Source organism: Lycorma delicatula, chromosome 7 (genome assembly GCF_047948215.1).
Source record: "Lycorma delicatula isolate Av1 chromosome 7, ASM4794821v1, whole genome shotgun sequence".
Lineage (NCBI taxonomy): Eukaryota > Metazoa > Arthropoda > Insecta > Hemiptera > Fulgoridae > Lycorma > Lycorma delicatula.
In genome coordinates, this window is record NC_134461.1 from 132,447,542 (window position 1) to 132,463,471 (window position 15,930).

The window sequence follows — 15,930 nt, forward strand, 5'->3', positions numbered from 1 at the left end:
TTAAAGCTTTTGTATTACTAGCTATTTGTTTAGCGATTTTTGTCGGACTTGAAGATAACTCTTTCCGGGATGGACTGTATTTTTAATAAATCTTCGTCGGTGAAAGCGCATCGGATTACATCTCGGCTAATGATTTTTGTATTAACGTATAGTATCGCTACGAAACGCTGCAACGCACAATTTACCGGCTTATAAATGCGATTAGTAATAATTTCGTTATCGTTTTCGAAGTACGATAGAAAATATTAACGATAATGTAGCGGTCTATGTAATGTCCATAAGGTGCTTGCGAACAATTCTCGACTTCGACGACAAAAAGTCGTCGTTAGTGTAGATCGAACTAACCGCATCGGCCTGCCGCCAGCCGGTTTAGAAGCTCTGTCAAGTTAACCGAGATCTTCGTGTAGTTATAGTTGAATGCGATTTAAATTATATCTAATCCTAGGACCTGTAAGAATGGTTCTTAATATTTTTACTCTCCGTCTCGCTTTTTTCAGCTTCATAATTAAACGGTTAACTCTTATTTATAAGTTCTTTTACAAGCATCCACACAGACAAATTAAATGTATATTAATATCAAATATATTAAATCGATTGTTATTTTATGTTTTGTCAAATAGAAGCAAATTTAAGCGGTCTGCAGATGATACCGATCCGTTTAGAAAATGAAGTTTTTTCTAAAGCAAAAATTGTAATATTGTGATTTATAATATTCATTTCCTAAAATTAATTATTCTTTTACGCGAAAAGATGTTTTATAATTATTACCTAAAAATAATTTTAATGTTCTTATCGACATTTCTATATCGATATTTTTGCTTTTTTGAAAATAATTCCTGTTTGAAGTTTTAAACTTTTTTTTTTAATTCCTTTATGAGGACCCTTCCATCAACCTGGTGACTCGCGCCGCACAACTAACAAATTACATTTCTAACGTATTTGTTATCGGCTACAATTTAACCGTGATTTAATCTGTTCGAGTTAAATATTTGTTAATGAAGTTTTCATCGAATGTTAATTAAGATGATAAAATATCTGTTAACCGATTAAAATTAAGGATATTTCTTAAATAGAATTATCGATTTACAGTTACATTGTGGAGAGTTGTTTTTACGAAAAAAAGTGTATGCGATGTCTTGTTGTTACGCGAGTCTATTCGTGCAGTTATAGACATCTTTAAAGTAATTCTACGTGTCGACTCGTTCGTTTATGAACGCGTAGCTTATAATAATGTTATTAATTTACCGAAATAACTTAACGTTTTGAAATTAAAATGTTTTTTGAAAATATTTTTTAAATCTTTTCTTAGCGTTAGTAGAAATAAAATCGATAGTATTTAAAAAACAAAGCGCTCAAAAATTTTAACGCTGAAACATTTCAGCGTTAAAATTAATCCTCATGTAAGCGATTCATGAGGATTAAGACTATAGAGATAACGTTTTCGGGTTTCACGTTGCTTTTAATCGCTCGAAAACAGTTTAATAAGATTAAAAATAATATTCTTCGGTAAAGACGCAAATATCACAATATTAATCGCACAATAAAAACAAACGCAGGACTGAACGACAGATTTGACAAATACAGATCGGGAACTGTGAAGAATTCCAGTGTTTGAGGTAAATAAAATTATTGTAACTCGAAGGACGCTAGTGTTCCTGAAGTGTTTGAGCAGACTCGTCCGTTACTAGCGAGTTTACCGTGCAAAGAGGTCTGGTCTGTTCATAGAATATTCATCAGAATATTATAATTATGAATATAATTATAATACTCATAATTATAATTATGAATAATTAATTGTAATTATGAATAATTTATATATTATTATATATTCATAATATATTATATTATAAATATTCATAGAATATTTTTCAGTCTGAGAATATTCTGATTCTGTTACCGTGGCCGGACGCGATTCCTAAGCATCGATTACAAAAATAGATGGAAAATATTTTTCCGTCGGGAGTATACCACCTAAATTTCATCATTATTATATTCATCCGTTTCAAATGTATCACACGAATAAACAACGCTCGTACTACTTTGTGGTATAGTTTTTTTTTTCTTTTAGTGACAAGGACAGGCGGTCTGCTTTCAACGGAGTTGATTGATGCAATTTTTCAAGGGGAGGAGGGGTTCCTGCTTTAAATCCAAAATTGCACCTCCCAACTCGGTTCCGTTTTGGAGTAAACGCCATTAAAAGATTTTGTAGCGGTTCAAGTAGCTCATCCGTGTATTTACAATCGCAGAAGCGGCAGTAGCCGATCGGCAAGGTTCCGTTCTTGTAATCGACAGGTCCCGGGTTCGAGTCTTCGTGGCTTTTTCGTTATTCTTTCGTACACACTATCGAACGTGATAATTTTTTAATTATATTTTATTTTTAAAAAAGTAATATTTACAAGAATCTCAAAAAAGTATATGAATATCATGTTTGCTATTAATTATTGTATTCGAATATAACAGTCGTTAACCCGAAAATCTTTTGGGTGTCATGGGGAATGAAGGATTCACAGATAGAAACAAACAGATTTTGTTTTATAAAACTTGAACAGATTTAAATAAATAAACTTATTTTAATTTTCAGTGACCTCTTCATGTTAAATTCCAAAGGGCAATCATATTAAAAAACATCAAAAAAATCCAACAACAAAAAAAAGATGAAATTAAATATTTTCGGGTTGTAACTTTTAACATAAAATTAAAATAAATTATTTTTTTAAATTTCAAGTTTTATGAATTGGAATCTGTTTTTTTTTATGGTTATATTCTAATAAAATATTCAGCAAATACGAAATTCATTTTGATTTTTTCCAGATCTTACAAATATTATTAATAATGCTGAATAATAAAAATTCATCTGTATAATAAACTGGATAGAAGAAAAACGGGCTCACTCCGTGAAAATGAAGAACATGTAGAAAAAGAAGTAAAAATAAATGATACTGGCGCGGTGCCTGGTGGGCCACTTCGAAATAAAAAAAATCATCTGCGTTGGGTACGTAAGAAAAAATTACAAGTAAAAAAACGATACGCAGTAATCCGATGATCTCGATTATGACTGTTCGTTAGTCGGCTACTACAGGGTGTCCCATATAAAACGCAACCCAACCTTATATTGGTAGGTATTGAAATAATAAAAAGGAATGTGTAAATGTAAATGTAATTTTTATTATTACCATCCATTACCTTACATTTAGAGTAAATGTTGGAAGTGGCCGCCATCTTCTTGAATACAAGCTTCAATTCTTTTTACAGCGTTTCTTGCAACTTTTTTCAAAGTTTGTGGCTTGATATTTAATACAGCTTGTTCGGTATTGACTTTCAAATGTTCGTGGTTTGTTGCTGTAGGCTTTTTCTTTGAGGTAACCCAGTAGAAAAAAATCCGCCGCAGTCAAATCTGGAGATCTTGGTGGCCACAAGCCTCGACCGATAACACGATTACCAAAGAATTCCTCGACGAAATCAGAAGTTGAACCTGCGTAGTGCGATGTCGCACCGTCATGTTGTAGCCAGCAGCGTCTGTCTTCCTCTTCCGAGAGTGCGATGAACTGAAATGAAATATCCTGATATCGTTCTGCATTAATGGTGTACTCGAAAAAAATAGGACCGATTATTTTCTTCCGCGATATCGCGCACCACACGCCCGACTTCTGCGGGTGTAATGGTTTTTCGTGATAAACGTGGGGATTTTCAGCGCTCCAAATTCTACTGTTTTGGCTGTTTACGTAGCCGTCCAAATGAAACCGTGCTTCATCTGTGAAAAATAACGAATCCATAACGTTAATTCCCTCGCGCAGAAATCGACGGAACCGTTGACAATATTGTAGCCGTTTTTCTTTGTCGGGCTCAAGAAGTCGATGAAATGTTTGAATGCGATAAGGTCGTAATTGTAATTGTTTGGTCGGCCGACGAACAGTTGAAATTAGTTTTAGCAGACAAACGTCTGATCGATTTATTTGGCGAGGCGAGTAATCGGTCTTTGATTTCAGTGACCGTATCTGTATTCAACACTGACGCAGATCTTTTGTGTTCCATGTTATTAACAGAACCGGTCTCTCTAAATTTTGCGACTAACCTTCATATTGATGTTTTGTTAGGAGTCGGTTTGTCTGGGTACTTATGGCGAAACAAATCTTGCACTGCAACCACTGATTTCGTACTGAAGTACGATTCAACAATGAAAACACGTTCATCTAGCGAAAACATCATCTTGTCTCTAGAAAAACACTGAACGGTATGATTGCGTTGTTGTTACTATCGGTAGTGTTCTACTGCGTCGCCGCGATGTTCAGATGTTGGACGAGTCCATTTCAGTAACGAATAGGGGAGTAAGCTTGACTTTTGAAATTTCATGGATGAGTGATTGTTGGGTTGCGTTTTATATGGGACACCTTGTACCGCCACTATGATTGTATTTATACAGATAGTCTGCTTGAACCGTTCGAAAATCATCAGTTTACTCCAAAACCTAATTGGAAGCTGCCATTTTGGATATAAGTGGACAACCCCCTCCTATCGTCCTGAAAAATGGCATCAATAAACAATAAACAACGTTGTAGGTTGGACACAGCTTGTCCTTGTGATATACGGCGTCTTCAAGTTTTTATTCGTTACATAATTTTTAATTTATTATGAAATATTATATTGTATAATTATACAGTATTCAGTTGTACAATGGCCATCCTGACTCAGCCAAAAACAATGCCTTTTGTCAAGGTTTTGAAGATGACCTCGGGTAAAGCCCATAAGGGCTATGTACGGAGGGGGTAGCGTGGCTATCACAGTTACCATGTGACAATTGCTGTACGGGGTCAGGATGTACAATAGCCATTAAAAGTAAAAAATGGAGTGACAGCTTGCAAAATAAATTTACTTCCCTCGTCTATTAACTTCTGGTCTTTTACTTCCTTGTACGAAGTAAAGGAAGTATTGTAACCGCGAAAATTTCGGTTTTCAGATTTCAATGGAAATATACACTTTTTTATTAGTTTCGACGTGACGTCTGTGCGTACGTACGTATGTATCTCGCATAATTAAAAAACGATTAGCCTTAGGATGTTGAAATTTTGGATTTAGGACTGTTGTAACATCTAGTTGTGCACGTCCCCTTTTGATTCCATTCGACTAAAACAACAGTGTCCAAAAAAGCCCAAAATCCCAACAAAATTGGATTTTGGACTTTTTCTTAACTGCAGTAATAGCCTTCATACGAGCTTTCCAACGATATATCATAAGTGGTACCTATTTTCATTGATTCCAGAATTATAGCCAAATGGAATTTTGATTAATGAAATATTTGCATCGTACAAGGGGAAGAATCGGATTTCATCTCCGTTTTTTTTAAACTTTTTTTTTAATTTAAATATATTGATATATTAATGATTATTAACCTCTGACTGTAAAATAAAATGTACGATAAATAATAGCAATAAAATATATATATGTAAAAATATCAGAAGTTATTAATGAAATAAAAATTTGTGTGTTTCATTTTGAAAAAAATGTGAAAATGTGTATATGTAATTTAATAGGCGTACAAGAAACTCACGTAGTGTCCACATCAGATTTTTTGTTTTTTGTTTCGTCGTTTGTAAAAATATTTCTTATTTATTCGATGACAACTAAATGCTGTATATTCTTTTTATAGATAACAGAAAAAAACTTAAAAAGCAACGATTATAAATAAATCTTGCTGAAAATCTATTATATATATATTTGTATTATCTTTTTTCAAATCTTGAAAGATTTTGCTACCGTTATAAAAAATTACGTTATCGATTTTTGTACTTGTTAATTATCACATTTAAAGTTTAATTTAGTGTTTTGTTTTTTTATTAACGGAAAATTGTATTTTAATTTTTTATCAAAGTATTATTCAAAGAATGAACTTTTTGATTATTAAAATCGTCTATCGACACGAAAAGAAATTCATTAAAGATAACGTTTTAAACACTCCTTTGTCTATAAATTGTTTATCGATTACGAAATATGTGGTTAACTTTTTTTTTATACGCAATTCATTTGACTGTTTATATGATTTTGATATGCATGAATGGTCTGTTGCTTGTGGAAACGCACACCGATTGTTTGCCGATTGAATATTATACAGCGGAATTAAATTCTTGTTTTTTGTTATTTTTTGGCAGGTATGGATAAACACACTAAAAGAAATCAGTAATATTTTAGTTAATTCAATCCTTCATTTTTGACAGTATAAGGTTTCAAAATTAACATTATGTTATTTATTTTTATAAACTTATTATACATTATTAAATTTCGTCCTTTTGTATATATATATATATATATAAGGCTGGCTAAGAAAGTATTTTAAAGTTTTATATAACCGGTTATTGCATTTCTCAATGTGTCGATGCTAAAAAACTAGGGCGTAATAACTTCGTACGTATAGGTGTGTGTGTGTGTGTGTGTGTGTGTTTTTGTTTATTTGTTTTTTCGTAATATTGCTGAAACGGGTGAACGTGCAGTCATGAAATTTGGTATAACGATTTTGAACATCGGACATTGGTGCTACACTATTAACTTTTTACGAGAACCGAACGAAGCCGATTTTCTAAACAGAATTAATTTTGAAAAAATCGGACGGTTGGGATCTGATGATTTACCTGTGATCCGTAATTACTCTCTCGACGTACATGCATTTTCTTAAATATTTCACCGGATAAATTTCCACTACTACTTCACCGCTTTATTTCTTCAATTTTTCTCCCAGAAGAAAAATAATATCGTACAGAAGGTTGGAATAACTAAGTCATATTCTCAACGTAGATCCGGTTTAGCGAGAAGTTTGCTAGGGCGCTTTTATTTAAAGACTCATTGTCCTAGTATATTGTAAAATCTAGTACCTAGCAAAAGAAATCTTTGTTAAATTATTCCGATCCTTTACTCCTCCCTTCCAAAAAAAAATCTAAACGTTCAGTGTTTTATACATGTGTGTATATTTATATATATATCGTATATGCGTGGTGATTCACAAAGATTTCGAACTGATTTCTGCGCCTCGGGTAAAATAAAGCCAAATTGTAATTATTGGGATCCAAATTAAGGGCTAAATTTACAATTTACAACGCTGTAGCGTTAATTGCATTTGCCTATATACAGACACCCAGACCCGGCAGTAGCTGGAAAAATGGTTGGAGAGCAAAAAAAAAGAAAATATATATATACTTACATATACCGGGTGATTCATAAAGGACTTAACAAATTTAAAAGCATATAAAAATTTATTGAGATAATTTAAAGAATCCGTTGAGGCCTCATTTCATAGGAAAAAAAAATGCGCGCGCGCGCAAGTTAGAAATCGACATTCACTTTGGTTCGATGTGAGTTCCATTTGTAACGCGACATACATCCCGCTTGAAGTTGATTTCATGCCAGGCTGTAGCCAGCAAATCGGGCGTTACCTTTGTAGCTGCGGCGTTAATCTGAAGTCTCAGTTCAACAAGATCGGCAGAAAAACCCTGCCTTTAATGAAACCCCGCAAGAAAAAAATCTATCGGAGTCAAATATGAGAAGCGAGGTGGCCATGCAGTTAGAACTTCACGACCGATCCGCCGACCTGGATATCAACTATCGAGAAAATCTCACGCTTCTAGCCGGACTTCTAATAATAGAGGCATAAGAACATTTTGAAGCAGGTACAGGTAAACGATAATATTTACGGTCGCCTCCTGGAAGAAGAACGATCCGTACAGTTTTTGTTTGCTTAGGGCACAAAAACCGTTGACTTGGGCTTTCACGAATGTCTGCAAAGTTTCATGAGGGTCTTTGCTAACCCATATTCGGCAGTTACGCGTGTTCACTAGGTTATAACTCTGTATATACATACAAATTTAAATATATATATATATATATATATATATATATATATATATATAAAACTGTATTATCGTTCTATGTGCATTGAAATTTTATTGAAGATGAATTCAGATAATTTTACTTGCCGTAAGATAATAATAGCGCGTACAAAGATTAACTATAGCAGCAGCTGTTTAAATATATATTACAGCCTAAGTGTTGAAGAATTGTGTGCGCGTGCAATCTATTGTCTGATATTTATTGATATAATACAACCTTGTTAGTTTATACCAAAATGTGTTCTCTAATCGCTGTATTAAATGTTACGATATCTTTTCTTTTTGTTTACTTCGGTGTTAACAGTAAATTTAAATCTTCATTGTAGTAAGATTCATTTTTTTTTTAAAGCTAATGTACTTAGTAAACGTCAGTTAAATGTGTACGTGCGCTATCGTGCAGATATATATGTACGGTTGTAAAAATAGAGGGTTGGTTTTATGGAATTTAATTTGATACGTAAATAGGTAATCCTTATTTGTTATATAACCCGTCTTAACCTCTCTAGTTTTATCTGTATACAAAGATAACAACGTTATCGCAGAATGTTTTATGCGACCGTAGTTTTAACGTATTTAAACGTCGGATGATGACAATGTTTAAAATTATTTCCCGTTAAAGTAATTGCGATTATAATTTAAAACTCAATGAATTTTTATATTTTGGACCGTTTTACCATCGCTCTTATTAATTTTTTTTTTAGAGTTGAAGTTGAAAATTATTTCCACCTCGATAATACCTCTTAAAAAAGTAATCGTTATTAAAAGTTTGAATTAAGAAAAATTTTTAAGATTTTTTTAGAAATTTTTTTGGTAACCGGGCTGTGTAATACGCCTCTCTTTTCGGTTATTTAGACCGAAAATATTACTATTTGGTCGCTCGATAAGCGTGTAAATATTAGCATTTTTAATTTATTAAAAATCGGTGTATACGAGTTATAATAATATATTATTATATTTTAAACTGTAATTTACTTAACCGTAAATAATAAATGTTTAATTGCGATACAAGTTATATCGATCCATTAAAAATGTTTTAATTAAATTTAATGTAGCGAGCGAAAAAAAACCAGGAATTTTTCATCGATGAAACGAAACCGTCGATCAAAATTCAAATGAAACTTTATCGAAAGTTCTTCTAAGTTGAAGTTTAAATCCTTAAATATATATACTTGGAAGTTTTTTTAAAAATGTTTACTTACAGAAGAAGATTTTACGCTCGACCGATTTTAAGATACGGTTCAAAACATTTGTCAATATTAGATTTTGAACGGTAGACGGTTTTTTTACTGAATAAATTAATAAGTAAATAAATTCAAAAAATCTATTTTTTAAATTAGATTAAGAAAAAGTGTACTTTTTTTAGTTCTTACGATGAATGTTTTTTAATCTAAATTAGAACAAATAGACAGACGAAACTCTAAGAATGATATGTAATAATTATGACGTACCGTAAGAGAAACGCCTAGCGATCTAAAATCTTTTTTTTTGTTAATGTTTAATTTAAACGGAGACATTTATATTATAATAATATACAGTAGATGGTAAAAGTAAATTTCGGTATGTAAATACTGTTTCTCGTAAATATAATACGGTTCATATAACACGATAAAAGAATTAACGTATCGGGTAAACAAGTACGTACGTACTTAGTTATGTATTCGTTTAGACAAATGTTAGAAAGTATCATTTATTAACCTGCCTATCTTATAATAATAAAAATTGTTGTTCTTTATGTAAAAGTAAAATTAAATATTTACTTAAATAGCTAACAATAAAATTACTTTCTTTTCTAATTTTTTTTTTTTTTAATTTTAAAATTCAAGAAATGAAGGGAATACCTTTTAAATTTTTTTTCCGTATTTCTCTTTTGTTATTCTCCATTTTTTTAAACATACCAAATGAAAAATACGAGTATTACCTATCTGTATATATATATATATATATATATATATATATATATATATATATTTTGCTTTTTCCCTTTACACTTTATTCCGTTCAGCCGTTTATGTTTTTAATCTTTTCTGTATATATTTAGGAATACAGTGTTTTTTTTAATATTTACTTCCTTTTCATTATTTTAGTAGAATTGAGGTATATATATATATATATATATATATAAAATTTTTTTTTTTTTTTCTTCATTTTTTTTGATTTTGATTATGTTTTACTTTTTATGAAAGAACTACGTCATTTAAACGATAAATGAATAATCGTGAGTTATTAAGTGTTGCCAAAGTATTTAACTTTAAAGTGTATTAAGTATAAATATTTACTTATATTTTTTTGATATATATTAACATAGGTTATAGTGTTATTTTGTGTCGTGTGTATGTGTGTGAATATATAATTATTCGCGCTGGGCAAGCAGTATAAAGTGGAGCCCGTTTGGGCCGGGAGACGGAGCCCATTAACCAAATTGCATTCACAAGAAGCTCGCCCCAATGTCTCCATTGTCATGGTAAGTATGTTTTTTTTAATGTATTTATGTAATTCTCTTACTTAAAATATAATAGTTACGCTTATACATTCCTGTACGTAATAATATACATTTAGTTTTCATATTTATAATGTTTATAAATAAAAATGCGATTAAGTAATTTCAGCAGACGGTTGTAAATTTTTAATTAGACTCAAAATTTACAGTAAACTAAAAACGTTGTTGTCGTACGTACAAATTGTCCGTATTAGCAGCTACATTGTCTACGTGTTAAACGACCTTTAAATAAATTTTCCTGACCGCAACTTAATTTAGATGCTATTTTAAAGGATTCTATTTCAAATACATTCCTACCTTGTGTAATTACAAAATAATAGTTTAAATTATTAAAAACTGACGGTTTCGCACGCGTACTGACGTGTAGCTTAAACCCTACGTTCATTTGTTTGATATTCTATCTCGGCAGATTTAGATGTCGGTTGAAGTTCAGCTTGCAGGGTTTTTCTGTAGCCTATATATTTCTTTATAAAAATAAAATAAAAAAACTTTTTCGAGATCGGCGCACCGGATTTTGCGTGATCGATAACAAACTTTCATATTTATTTATTTATTACTGTATTAATATTTATACTTCTTTAACAGTATATTACTTTATAGTAATATACTGTTTATATTACCGTAAACAGTAATATTTTTATATTACTGTTTCCTGCTTTCGTTCAAAATAAAAAGTTTGGCAAGGAAAGATTTATTAGTATGTAATTAATAGGACGAATTTAAAATAAAAAGTTTTGCATATTATGTAATCAACATACTTACTTTTAAATTTTACTTTTCTTTAGTTTCGCCCTGATTTAAATTTTTTTTTTTTTGAGGCGTGTTAGTAAGCTGCAAATTCATCACCAAAGATATAGCGCAAATATCAATGATAGTAAAAATTGATTAGTGTATAATAAAAAAAAATCTTAGAAATTAGAAAACTCAGAAGTTTGTATTACGTGGTGACATGCAGATTTTAAAAAGGATTAGGATTCAGCGTTACGAAACGCGCTAATCAGCGTTGTTAAAGAATTGGAAATGGGCAATAAAACAACTGAAATAATTAAAGCGGTCTTTACAAATACAATATCTAAGGTAAAATTTATTGGGAAACACTCGAAAAATTTTGATGTAACATAAGGAATAAGACAGAAAGACGGGTCAATAATCCTCCTTTTCAATCGTGCGTTAAACACAAAAGCGTACAATTTGAAAGGAACTCAAATAAGATCGCGTTGGATTGTCTTTCTTTTTCCTGTTTAGCCTCCGGAAACTACCGTTTAGATAATACTTCAGAGGATGAATGAGGATGATATGTATGAGTGTAAATGAAGTGTAGTCTTGTACATTCTCAGTTCGACCGTTCCTGAGATGTGTGGTTAATTGAAACCCAACCGTCAAAGAACACCGGTATCCACGATTTAGTATTCAAATCCGTGTAAAAATAACTGGCTTTACTAGGACTTGAACGCTGGAACTCTCGACTTCCAAATCAGCTGATTAGAGAAGACGCGTTCACCACTAGACCAACCCGGTGGGTTCGCGTTGGATTGTCTAGCTTTCGCAGATTTCACGGCATTAATTACAGTCTCATTTGAAGATGCACAAGAACAAATCACAGAATTACAAAAACAAGCGGCCAAAGTAGAATTACAAAATATCCTTTGAAAAAACAGTACTCGACAGATGTCAGCGGTGCACCTTAATACCTTAAGATAAATAATAACACCGTATCTACACCGATTGCTCTAACAATCGTTAAGTGTTCTACAAGAATGGATATCGAGCACCGCAAAAGAAAAAGTAGCGATAGAAACTAGAGTACGAAAAACGGAAAGAGCATTCGCATTACGAGAAACACTTACAACAAAAATCTCTATCGCGGAACATAAAACTGAGACGTTATCAAACTACGGTTAGACCTGAAATACTTACGAAGCAGAAACACTAACGATAACGGGAATCGGAGATATTGAAAAGTTACAAAAGATAGAAGGAGAATTCTGAAGAGAATACTAGGACCTCAATGTAACAGCGAACCGTAATTCAAATTACGACCTAATAGATAACTGTATTTGAAAGTCGAAAAACCGACAGATGTTACGAGGACAAGATTGCAATTCTTTGAATTTTTAAGAAGTTACAAATCCAAGCCCGAATGGTTTCGGGAAATAGAAAAAGATATGAAAAACATTACAGTCAACGCAGACACGATGACGGAACAATTTGTAGACGGGTAATTTGAAATCAGCTTTTCAGGAAAGGAAAAATTCAACGAGTGGAAGGAAGTGGACACAAGAAGAGAAGGAATGACATTCTCGAAGGATGAAAAAATTGCGGGCATAATGGAAGTATAACCAAAGTTGATTATCGTACCGTCTATAAGGGTTATTCGGAAAAAAGAAGTTATTAACACGGGCTTATTTGTTTTACAAATTGACACTGTAAATTGCATGCCAGTACGATAAAAATAATAATAGTAATTACGCCGTTGATTTATCAAGGTGTTTTTTTTTTTTTGTAGCGATCCGATTCATACCGTATTTCCATATTCACGATAACGGTGACCTTTTCTGTATCTTTTTATTCATAGTTTTCTGCTTTGCCAATTTTTTTCTGATCAGTATAAAATTATGTAACCTTGTCGGGAGTCGTTTAAACGATTATGTCACTTGTTTTTAATATTTTTATACTTTATTTAATTTACTCCTGTTATTACATAATATAAAGCGTTAAAGTTTTTGTTTAATTAATCGCATCTGTTAATGTTTAATTTCGTTTATATAAACGAAATCAAACATTTACATAAAAATTACGGGAAAATTATGTTGTAAAATTTAAACATGTTCTAAGTTTTTTTTTTTGTATTTTGAAGAATTACGCGGTGGAAATTAATATTTAAAAATTTTAACGGTCGCTTTGTACTTTATACTCTTAGTTTAATCTGTTTTTGTCATTTGTTTATACAGTAGTTTGTAATTTTTTACCGCTTTTTTGCTTTTGTAACATGAACTTTTATTTTGTTAATTTAATTTAATACAGAATTAGTTTATTATAAATAAATAAATTTTATTTGAAATTCATTAAAGTAAATAGATATATTTTTTATTAAGCTTTGTAATACGTTTTAGTAGCCTGTTTATAAAAGAAATGTCGGTGTATGAATTATTTCATAGGTTAGAAACATAGTGAGACAGACATGAAGTATACATCGAATAGAAGAAAAAGTGTATGAGTTTTCGTTACGGAAACAAGTTCTAGTCACAACCCATGGAACCCACCGGGTCGGTCTACTGGTGAACTCATCATCGCAAACAGCAGATTTCGAAGTCAAAAGTTCTTAGGTTCAAATGCCAGTAAAGGCAGTTACTTTTATACGGATTTGAATACTAGATCGTGGATAACGGTGTTACTTGGCAGTCGGGTTTCAATTAACCGTACGTCTCGGGTACATCAGACTGTACAAGGCTACACTTCATTTACATTCGTAAATTTCATCCTCATTCATCCTCTGAACTGATACCTTACGGTGGTTCCGGAGGCTAAACAGAAAAAGAGATTAACAGCGCACGCGCGCTGTTACAAGGTCAATAGGCGGATAAAGCTCTTTAACCAGCCTGATTGCAACGGAGAAAATACGTCAATGTGTTTGTAATTTGCTAAGTTGGAGTCAGTTAACCGGTTAGGCGCGAATAGTTCGATGAAAAAGCACCGCATGAAAATGACATTTGCGACGGGAACCTGCTGCGGCGGTCACCTCTAGGATGAGCGTCATTGTCTAACGAGATCTTGCTGACAAATTATCGGGTAGCTCGATAAAATCAGCGCGGAAGTGTTCTGTAGAGTTATAGGCGTTCCAAAAACAAACGGTACACAACATTTTTAAAAAACGGATGTCCTTTATCGGTTATAAAACTGAAGTTTTACGTAAAATCTATCCGCAGGACAAAATTAAACGATTTGAATTCGTTGCATCCATTTTGGATAGGTTTGATCATGATGGTTACGTAAAGATACATGTTTTATCTATTCACATAAGAAATTAGTACCGTTTTAAAAACCAATCGCTACAGAACAGATAAAATTTTTGGAGAGTTTCTCTTCATCTTGATGTAGTCTACACGTCTCTGCCGCGCTTTGTTTTAAAATGATGACCGTTTGAAGCCTCACCATTATTTTACGAGCACATTAATTGTTAAAAATCTCATCCCGAGAAAAAACCGAATGAAGTATGTTTTCTACGATTATCAGCTTTTAATTTGGTATCCGTAGATTCTAATTTTCAAAACACGTTGTTTGCTCACGGGCAAATAAAATGCATGTCGGAAGGTTCGCTAGATGTTTGTTTTCAGAGAGAACATCATCCTCAGATTTTAGAATGCGATAATGTACTGTGTAATAAAATGTTACAAAAATTATGAGGAAAATATAGGGAAAGAAAGATTCTACTCGGTTTACACGAGAACAAAGTTAAAGGGATATAAATAGAATGATGTGAGATGAGGATTTAGCCTGCGTTGTTAACTTACAAGAATCGAAGGATAAATTTAAGTGTGGAGTAACCATCGTTGGAAGAAAGTAAAAATTTTAAAATATTTCATACGACATTGTTCTTCTGCCTGAAACCAAAAATATTTAAAACAATTTTTTAATGTCGTCGATCGACTGGTGAAAGAGAAATTCATCGCGAATATAAGTAAAGGTAAATCAAAGGTAATGAAATTCGATGGAAATGAAGGAAATAAAAGATTAAATTTTAAGACGGGCAAACATGTATTACTACATATACCGTATAAGAATCCTGGACAAGACGCTGAATTATGTCGATCTACTCTTATCAAGAAAGTTTTTTTTGTCACTCGCCGTTTTCCGTATCCTTGATCCTGTTTCCCGTTATCGGTTTTACCGGTTGAGATCTGAGACCGCTTAGTATTCCTTCCTGAGAATGCCAGGATCTGAAGAATCAGTACGTCCGGTCGGGGTCCGCTACCTGTGGACCGATTCGTAAGAAAGGCTTATTTCCTGTTCGTTGGCCGCGCTTTAAGTTTGGTACTCGAAGTAACCGATTGAACGAGGCCGCCTGATAGCTAAGTATGTACATAGAAAAGAAGTCCGTTCTGTATGACTTTAAAAAAACGTACAGCTTGAAAAACTTCAAACAGCCTCTATTATGACTACGATACAGCATACGTGGTAAAAGTTACAGGAACTCGTATGTTCTTTCTTTGATAGTTATGATGATTATACAGCCGGTTGCTGTGGTAAACAGAGTAAATGTGTAATTTTTAGGGCTAAATTTCACTTGTACTTCAACGGGCTTAGCGTACTGATCTGGGAAAGCGCGTATTCGGATCGGTGAAAAGGGCGACGGTTAACTCTAAATGCAAATATAATTTCGATGGGAAGACGTCATTTGGTCAAGATCAAGGGGGTGCAAAATGCTTTTTTTAAAGATTTTGACTTTCTTTTCTCGATTACACTTACAGTACAACATAATTTTTAAGCTAAAAATTCATTTGATTAAGGGGTCAAATCGGACTCAAATTTTTGTTACCGAATATGTTTATCTTTTCCACAATT

General features: G+C 32.5%; 1 protein-coding gene across 2 annotated transcripts in view; it reads left to right on the plus strand.

The window, feature by feature from the left end:
• The window catches only part of klar (klarsicht), a 1,056,371-nt gene that overhangs the window by 14,078 nt on the left and 1,026,363 nt on the right, over nucleotides 1-15,930 (plus strand). For both annotated transcript variants that reach the window (XM_075370262.1, XM_075370261.1), the window contains exon 2: nucleotides 10,055-10,332. In XM_075370262.1, coding sequence (XP_075226377.1) covers nucleotides 10,330-10,332 — 3 coding nt within the window. In that variant the 5' untranslated portion in view covers nucleotides 10,055-10,329. The remainder of the gene's footprint in view (nucleotides 1-10,054; nucleotides 10,333-15,930) is intronic.